This window comes from Chiloscyllium plagiosum, chromosome 3 (genome assembly GCF_004010195.1).
Source record: "Chiloscyllium plagiosum isolate BGI_BamShark_2017 chromosome 3, ASM401019v2, whole genome shotgun sequence".
Taxonomy (NCBI): Eukaryota; Metazoa; Chordata; class Chondrichthyes; order Orectolobiformes; family Hemiscylliidae; genus Chiloscyllium; species Chiloscyllium plagiosum.
In genome coordinates this window covers 116,940,363-116,949,982 of record NC_057712.1, presented here as the reverse complement: position 1 = coordinate 116,949,982, position 9,620 = coordinate 116,940,363, and the positions used below count along the sequence as shown (strand labels likewise).

Below are 9,620 nucleotides of genomic sequence, written 5' to 3'. Positions count from 1 at the left end.
GGGGGAGAAAATTGTTAAGTAGAGAACAAATAAATAAATCCTTCTCCTCACCCCCCAAGATAATATTAAACAGTAAGGTAAACAAAAAAAAGGGGGGGGATATAAACCAGAGTGGGGGCAAGGCAAACCAACATCAATTATCTCTTACAATTTATCTAAGAGAGTCCAAACATTTCTTAGCCTTTTCTGGCGATCCGAAGTTATGCACGGATCCTTCATGGTTAAAGCGTAGCGTAGCTGGGTAGCGTAAGGAGTACTGAATATTTAAGTCCCTTAAACACTTCTTCGCCTCATCGAATGCCTTCTTCTTTCGGACCAGAGCTGGAGAAAAGTCCTGGAATAACATGATCTTGTATCCTTTATAGATCATGGTTTGGGGATCTTTTCCAAGATTTCTAGAGGCTTCTAGGAGTATCTGTCTCTCCTTATAGCTCTGCAGCCGGAACAGGATCGGGCGGGGGCGCTGGTTTGAGCCGGGCCCGCGCACTGCAACCCGGTAGGCCCATTCTACCCTTAGCTGGCATGATCCAGCCTCCAGATTTAACAGCTGTGGAAGCCACTGTTCAAGGAACACTGTAAGATTGCCTTCCTCTTCACGTTCGGGAAGGCCCAGCAAATGAATATTTTTTCAACGACCTCGATTGCGCTGTAGTTTCGGAGGTCGCGGCCTTTAGCTTCGCCCCTCCGACTCGGCACTCGATTTCCTTAATGTCTCAGTCGATCTTCGCATCCAGTTTGGAGATGATTTCCACGAGGCTCGCCACTGTAGGTAAGTCCCCCGGGGCGGTTGCGGATGTCTCTGCTGCAGCTGGAGAGGGTAGGGGAGGGGTTCCTGCTTGCTGAGAGCTGCGGGCTCCCTTCCCTTTAGTGATTTTTACTGAAGATTAAATTGTTTAAATTCAATACTAAGCAGCTATTTTAAATGATTTGGTGAGTGTGGTGGGAGTGGGTAACCCACTTTGCCCAAGTCTTGGGACGAGCACTGTCGACTCAGACTTGCAGGGTCACCGTTATCTTGGATTCCCCCCCCGATTGTGTTTTTAAAAAGTTCAGTTACTCTATATTCGGTCTCTCTTGTTTGTATTTCATTCGGTAATCTTGCAGATAAATTCTGGTTAGGCCAGCTGCATCACTCCTGGAAAATCCACTGTACACCTGCTTAAAACAACTGGAAAAGTTAGGGTCTGGGCTACATTCTTGAAATATTTTGAAGGGGGGTTGGCCTGGTCCATAACAATTCTTCATTCAGATTTTTAAAAGATGGAATTCAAATTCCACCGTCTGCTGAGGTGGGATTTGAATTTGGTTCCCCAGTAAATTAGCTGCGTTTCTAGATTACTTGTCTCGCGATAACACCACAAAGCCACTGCCTCTCCAAATGAGGTGAAGCATCCTTTCGTCATTTACCCTGTCAAGCTTCTTAAGAATCCTATATATTTCAATGCGATCACCACTCGTTCTTCTAAACTAAAGTGAATAGAGTCTCAAACTGTTTAGCTTTTGTTCAGAAGAAAATCCCTGCATCCCAAGGATCATCCTAGAGAACTTTTTGTGAACGGCCTCCAAGGAAATAATATCTTTCCTTCAATAAAGAGACCAAAGCTCCTCTCAGTCATCATCATCATTGGTGGTCCCTCGCAGACGAGGATGACTCTTCCACTGTCGGGATGAGTCTGTAGGTGGCTGTACATTCTCTGAGTAACAAAATTATAGTTTTTCGAGGAAGTCTCAATCAGTATAGATGGAGAAGAGCTAGTAAGTGTTGTATTTGGACTTCCAGAAGGTGTTGGGGTGAATCTGTAGGTGAAGTACATCCTCTGAGATTGCACATTGCATCATCTGCGTACTGCAGCTCAGTGACACTGGCTGGGGTGACTTTGGTTTTGGCTTGAAGATGGCAGTGGTGATGGTTGAATAATTTCCTGTTGGTTCTGTGAGTTAGTTCCACTCCATTGGGGAGCTTGTTGATGGTGAGGTGAAGCATTGCAGCGAGATAGGTTGAGAACAGTATTGGGGCGATGATGCAGCACAGCCTGACACCATCCGAAAGGGAAGCAAGTGGGTGATGGAGTCATTTGTCATTACCATATATCTTGTACAGTTACATTAAGAGTTCCCTCTCTTCCAACATTCCATTTGCTTTCCTGATCATCTACGGCGCCTGTGTGCTAGCTTTCTGTATTTCATGCACAAGTACCTTCAAGTCTGTTCATGTTGCAGCTTTTTGCAGTTTTTCTCCATTGAAATAACTTTACTTTTATTTTGTTCTCCTTTCCAAAATGAACAGCTTTACAGTTTCTCATGTTATACTCCATTTGCCAACATGTTGCACTTACTTAACCTATCAGTAAACTGTATCCCTCTTGCAATTTGCTTTTCTGTTCATTTTTGTGTTGTCTGTAAATTTGGCTGTGATGCATTTGCTTTCTTCCTCCAAGTCATTAATATATATATTGCGAATACTTTTGGTCCTACTACTGATCCCTGAGGAACACCACTATTTACAGGTTGCTAACCTGGAAAAGAACCCCTTCTCCACACTCATTGTGTTCTGCCCAGTAACCAATTAGTTATCGATGACAGTATACCACCTCCATCAGCATGGGCTGTTAATATTTAACCTTTTGTGAGATACTTTGTTCCAGTATCCTTCTGGAAGTCCAAATACAACACTTACTAGCTCTTCTCTATCTATACTGGTTGAGACTTCCTTGAAAAACTGTAATGAGTTAGTCAGACACAACTTCCCTTTCATGAAGCCATGCTGACTCTACTTGATAAGATTATGACTTTTCAAATGTGTTGCTGTTACTTCCTTAATAAGTGTTTCCAGTATTTTTCCAAGAGTAGGTGTTAGGCTAATCAGCTTATAGTTACCCCACTTTTTGCCTCCCTCCCTTTTTGAACTATCATATTGGCAGTTTTCCAGACCTCCAGTACTTCTCCAGAATCCAAAAAATTTAAAAATTAAACCAATGTATCCACTATCTCTGTAGCTAGCTTTGGTCAAGCAAAGACTTCATTTTAAAATTTTCTTTTTTTAAAGATTCCCCATTATCACCATACCTTTCTATCTCTGTAATCGCCTGCAACTCCATAACCAGGGGAGTAGGGATAACCCTAGTAACTATAGGCCGGTGAGTCTCACTTCTGTTGTGGGCAAAGTCTTAGAGAGAATTGTAAGGGATAGGATTTATGCACATCTGGATAGGAATAATGTGATCAAGGATAGTCAGCATGGTTTTGTGAAGGGCAGGTCGTGCCTCACAAACCTTATTGAATTCTTTGAAAAGGTGACGAAGGAGGTTGATGAGGGGAAAGCGGTAGATGTGGTATATATGGATTTTAGTAAGGCGTTTGATAAGGTTCCCCATGGTAGGCTACTGCAGAAAATACGGAGATATGGCATTGAGGGTGAGTTGGAGGTTTGGATTAGGAATTGGCTGGATGGAAGAAGACAGAGGGTAGTAGTTGATGGCAAAGTTTCTTCATGGAGTGCCGTCACTAGCGGTGTTCCGCAAGGATCTGTTTTAGGACCATTGCTGTTTGTCATTTCGGCCCTCTGAGCCTGCGCCCTTATACTTGGTAGTGTGGATGAGCAGAGGGATCTTGGTGTCCATGTACACAGATCTCTGAAAGTTGCCACCCAGGTAAATAGTGCGGTGAGGAAGGCATATGGCGTACTGGCTTTTATTGGTAGAGGAATTGAGTTCCGGAGTCCTGAGGTCATGATGCAGTTGTATAAGACTCTGGTGCGGCCGCATCTGGAATATTGTGTGCAGTTTTGGTCGCCATACTATAGGAAGGATGTGGAGGCACTGGAACGGGTGCAGAGGAGGTTTACCAGGATGTTGCCTGGTATGGAAGGAAGATCGTATGAGGAAAGACTGAGACACTTGGGGCTGTTTTCATTAGAGAAAAGAAGGTTTAGGGGTGACTTGATTGAGGTGTACAAGATGATTAGGGGGTTAGATAGGGTTGACAGTGTGAACCTTTTCCCGCGTATGGAGTTGGGTATTACAAGGGGGCATAGCTTTAAATTAAGGGGGGGTAGATATAGGACTGAAGTTGGGGTAGGTTCTTCACTCAGCGAGTCGTAAGTTCATGGAATGCCCTGCCAGCAGCAGTGGTGGACTCTCCCTCTTTATGGGCATTTAAGCGGGCATTGGATAGGTATATAGAGGATAGTGGGTTAGTATAGGTTAGGTGGGCTTGGATCGGCGCAACATCGAGGGCCAAAGGGCCTGTACTGCGCTGTATTGTTCTATGTTCTATGTTCTAACCATCCCTATACTTATTTATTCTGACCTCTTGAGCATCCCCAGTTTTGATTCTTCTGCCATTGATGGCAGTACTTTCAATTGCTTTGGCCACAAAGTTAAGGATTTCCTTCCAACAGCTCTCAGCCTTTCAACCTCATTTTCCTCCTTTAAGATACTCCTTAGAACCTATGACTGACCAAGCATTTGGTCATATGACCTCATATTTTGGTGGCTTGTTGATGCATTTAGTCCCTGTGAAGTGCCTTCGGGCATTGTATTCTGTTGAAACCACTGTATAAATTGGTTCATAACCGGGTTTGAACTAGCTATAGCACTTCTGTGATGTTCTGCTTGTTTTCCAAATTCATTAGCTTTCCAAGGCTTTTTTTTAAGGAGGAACGTAGATCCAGCTCCCCATCATGCTGGCAGCAAACCTTTGGTGTGCTGCTGTTCCTATCAATTTTGTTTTGTTTTCAAGAGTTTTCGATCTGGTGTCTTGTAGACTGACTGTATTCCTGGATTATCTCCACTATCGTTGAAATGGCTTGATTTTGCATTTTTCCTTCACAGGAAATGAATTCCATATGAGTTACTATTTGCAGCCTAAGTTAACACAGTCCAAATTATGCTTTAAAGACCTTCACTGGGACAGAGTACATGGTGGTGTGAGTAATGTGTATTTTATTATTCATTCATATACCATTGCCATATGGAATGTTATTCAGAAGTATATAAACTTATAAAGATAATTGATAGAGGAGGTGAATGGTCACAACCGTGCCCAATGGATTTCAATGTAAGCAAGTGTGAGGGTAACCAGTTTGGTCTGAGAAAGGATAGATCAGGGTACTTTCTGGATGTTATGAAGTTAAATACAGTGGGTGTTGAAAGAGACTTTGGGGTTCAGGTGCATATATTTTAAAAATGCCACAAATAAGTACAGAAAATTTTCAAGAAGTAAAATGGAATGCTGGCCTTTATATCTGGAGGATAAGATTACAGAAGTTATGCTGCAATTATACAAATTTGATTAGACCTCACTTCGACTACTGTGCGCAGATCTGGGCACCACACCTTAGATAAGATGTTTTGGCCTTGGAGGGAGGACAGTGTAGGTTTACAAGGATGATACCTGGACTTCACGTTATAAGGAAAAATTACACAAAATAAGCCTGTTATTTCGAGGATTTAGAAGGTAGAGGGTTGATCTGATCAAAATCTTCACAGGAAAAGACAGGATAGATAAGGATAAGAGCTAGGGGGCATGGTCTTAAAATGAGGGCCAGACCATTTAGGAGAGATGTTCGGAAGCTTGTCTCCACTCAATGAGTGCTCGAGGTTTGGACCTGTCTTCCACAAATGGCAGTTAACGCTAGACCAGCTGTTAATTTTAAATGCAAGATGAATTTCAGTTAGCAAAAGTATTAAGGGATATGGTCCAAAAGCAAGTATATAGAGTTATGCCATGGTCTCATTGAATAGTGGCACAGACTCCAGGAGCTTGATGGCCTACTCCTGTTCCGATGTCATAGCACTAAAAATGGCCATTTGGCCCTGGTGCGTTCACAGTTATATTCAAAATTATCCAATCATATCAAGTCTAATCTTGAATGTGAATGTAGATTTTGTTGTAGTTGTTAAACCTGGAAGTAAATTCCACATCCTTACAATTCTGGACAAAGAGACTTCTTGAGGTCAGCTAAGCAAATCCCAAATATGAGGTTTAGCCACCTTTAATAGATTGAATGGGTTCCATATAGTTTTATGCATTATCTGGGCTGACATGACACCAATTGTTAAAGTTCATTTGAGAATGTAACTTTTAAAAATGTTTTGCAATTTATGTATGAAAGAACTGAAACCAACACAGTCATTCTAAAAGATGAGAGACTTAACAAACAATCCAAGTCTTTTTCAATTTATAATTTCAGTTACATCACACCGTAAACAATTGCTGTAAATTCTGTGTCTTACAACCTTATACTCCACAACCACCTGATGAAGGAGCAGCGCTGCAAAAGCTGGTGCTTCCAAATAAACCTGTTGGACTATAACCTGGTGTTGTGTGATTTTTAGCTTCCTTTTTCATTGCTGTGTGTAATTCTGATGGAGTAGGATATAATTTCTTTCATCGGCAAAAGTGAGGACTGCAGATGCTGGAAACCAGAGTTTAGATCAGAGTGGTACTGGAAAAGCACAGCAGGTCAGGCAGCATCCGAGGAGCAGGAAAATCAACATTTCGGGCAAAAGCCGAACATGAAATAAATTATAGTTTAGATCAGAGTGGTGCTGGAAAAGCACAGCAGGTCAGGCAGCATCCGAGGAGCAGAAAAATCGACGTTTTGGGCAAAAGCCTTTCATCAGAAATCCTAATGAAAGGCTTTTGCCCGAAACGTCGATTTTCCTGCTCCTCGGATGCTGCCTGACCTGCTGTGCTTTTCCAGCACCACTCTGATCTAAACTATAATTTATTTCGTGTTCTGTTCTGTAGCACTTCTGTGATGTTCTGCTTGTTTTCCTAATTCATTAGCTTTCTTGGGCTTTTGTTTTGAGGAGGAATGTAGATCCAGCTCCCCATCATGCTGGCAGCCTCTATAGGATGCTCAGAGATCACAGCCAAATTTGGAGATGATGGTGGGAGAGTTAGTATTCTACAGATTGTCAAGAAATTTTCTAATTGACTTGTCAGAGATGTTATACCATACCTATTGAGCAGGTGGGGCTTAAACTCAGGCCTTCTGGCTCAGAAGTAGGGATACTACTAACTCAGCAGTAGGGATACTACTACTACCCACAAGAACTCTTTTTAATCAGTCTGTTCAGACGTGTTACGACATACCTCTGGTGCCATGGGATTTGAACCCAAGTCTCAAGGCCAGAGGTAGGGACACTATTACTGCCACAGAAAAGTTTGCAGATTCTCAACTAGAACAACCTTCAATTCACTTTGGACAGTGGCAACTGAAACTGTCTTCTATTGGAATAGTTTAGATACGTTCCCACAAGGAAAAATGATGGTGCCAAAACTAAAGTCTTCTGTTTATCATGCAGCATCAGAGCAAGATAAAATAGAAAAATATAGTTATTACCATTTCAAAGAAAGTGATACTTTAGGAAGCTTAGAGGAATATAGAAAGTACCGAGTCATAGAATAATACAGCATGGAAACAGACCCTTCGCTCCAACTCGTCCATGCTGACTAGACATCCCAAACTGTTCTTGTCCATTTGCCAGCATTTGGCCCCTATCCCTCTAAACCTTTCCTATTCAAGCCCATCCAGATGGTTTTTAAATGTTGTAATTGTACCTAGCTCCTCCACCACCTCTGGCAACTCATTCCATATGCCTTCTTAATGGCCCGACCAACTCGTTTTGCCACCTTCAGGGATCTGTGGGCAAGTACCCTAAGATCCTTTTGTTTCTCTGAGCTTCCTAGTGTTTTGTCCTTCATTGAATACTTCTTTCTCCTTCCAAAGTCCTCACATTTATCAGGGTCCATTTGACCAATCCAGTTGTAACTTCCTGTCACCGAACACGCTTCTCCTCTCTGTCAACCAGCTGGTCAATGTTTATGTCATCCGTAAACTTAATTATCATCCTCCCAGATTCTCATCTACATGATTTATGAATATCACAAACAATAAGGGAACCAACATCGATCCCTGTGGCATGCCACTGCACATCAGGCTGCATTCATAGGTTTCTACCACCACCTTCTGTCTCCTATCACTATGCCAATTTTAAATCCATCTTGCCATGTTACCCTGGATCCCATGAACATTTACCTTCTTTAACAATTTCCCATGTGAGACCTTGGCAAACTACATAAGCTGCTCTACCTTCAGCCAAATGCTTGGTCATCTCAAAAAATTCCACTGGATCTGTTACAACAGCTCACTGTTACAAAGACACGTTTACTATCCCCAATCACCAGTGTTTTCTTATGCCTTCCTCTCTGCTCTCCAAATTGTTTTCCTGAGATATTCCTGCACTTCCTATTCTCCTTCGCACCTCTATTGTTTTGCTCCCTTTGGATCTATTATATGTCTCCCATTTCCTTTTTATATAGTCTGAGATATCCATGGTTCTCTGGGCTTGTTGCTCCTACGTTTCACCCTGAGGGGAACATGTTAGGTTTGTACTCCCCTATTAAGTTTTTGAAAGCCTTCCACTTTCTCTGCTGTAGATTTACTGTCATGTAACATATTCCCAGTCTATTTTAACCAGAGCCTGCCTTATTTTAACAAAATCTGTCTTACCTCAATGCAGAGTCCTTTGTTGCATCTTTCTCTTTATCCATAGGTGTTGTAGCCACTATCACTAAAATGCTGCCCCACTGTTACCTTGAGCACCTTTATGACTTCATTCCCTAGAATTAGGTCCAGCAGTGCACAGTCGCTTGTATGGTCATCTATTTGTTGACATAGTATACTCTCTTGTATACTTTTCAAGTAATCAGATTGTTGCCCAGAATCCAGAAACTTGCTCACATCTTTAGAATATAGACAAATGGCAGGTGATTTTAATGAAAAATACTAGATTCTTAGAGGACTTGAGATGGTAGTTACAAAAAGGTTGTTAACCCTTGTAGGAGAGTCTCGAACCAGAGATTATAATCCCAGAAAAAGGAGTCACACATTTAAGACAGGGATGAGGAGGAATTTCTTCTCTCAGAGGTTTCCATTTCTGTGAAATTCTTTGCCACAGAGGGCTGTCAAGACTGAATCAATAATGTACTCAAGGCTGAGACAGACAGCGTTTAATCAGTAAGGGAATTAAGGTTATGCAGAAAAGACAGGAAAGTGGAATTTCAAGGTTATCAGATAGCCATGATCTCATTGAATAGCCTACTATTAGTCTTATCTCTTATGGTCTGAGACCATGAGACATAGAAGCAGAAATTATTGGCCCATTGAGTCTGTTCCACCATGCAATCATGGCTGATAAGTTTTTCAACCCCATTCTCCCGCTTTCTCCCTGTAACCTTTGATCCCCTTGACAATCAAGAACCTATCTCTCTCTGTCTATGTACTCAATGACCTGGCCTCCACAGCCTTATGTGGCAATAAATTCCACAGATTCACCACTCTGGCTAAAGAGGTTTCTCCTTATCTCCATTATAAAGGGTCTTCCCTTTACTCTAAGGCTGTGCCCTCCGATCCTAGTCTTTCCTACCAGTAGAAACATCTTCCCAATGTCCACTCTGTCCAGGCCGTTCAGTATTATGTAAATTTCAATTCGATGCCCCACCCCCCCATCCTTCTAAAATTCATCGAGTATAGACACAGAGTCCTCAAATGTTCCTCAGATGTTAAGCCTTTCATTCCTAGGATGTTTCTTGTGAACCTCCTCTGGACT

General features: G+C 42.1%; 1 protein-coding gene across 1 annotated transcript in view; it reads left to right on the top strand.

The window, feature by feature from the left end:
• Positions 1-9,620, top strand: part of nphp1 (nephronophthisis 1) — a 151,044-nt gene that overhangs the window by 82,732 nt on the left and 58,692 nt on the right. The window contains exon 10 of the mRNA XM_043687174.1: positions 4,833-4,927. Coding sequence (XP_043543109.1) covers positions 4,833-4,927 — 95 coding nt within the window. The remainder of the gene's footprint in view (positions 1-4,832; positions 4,928-9,620) is intronic.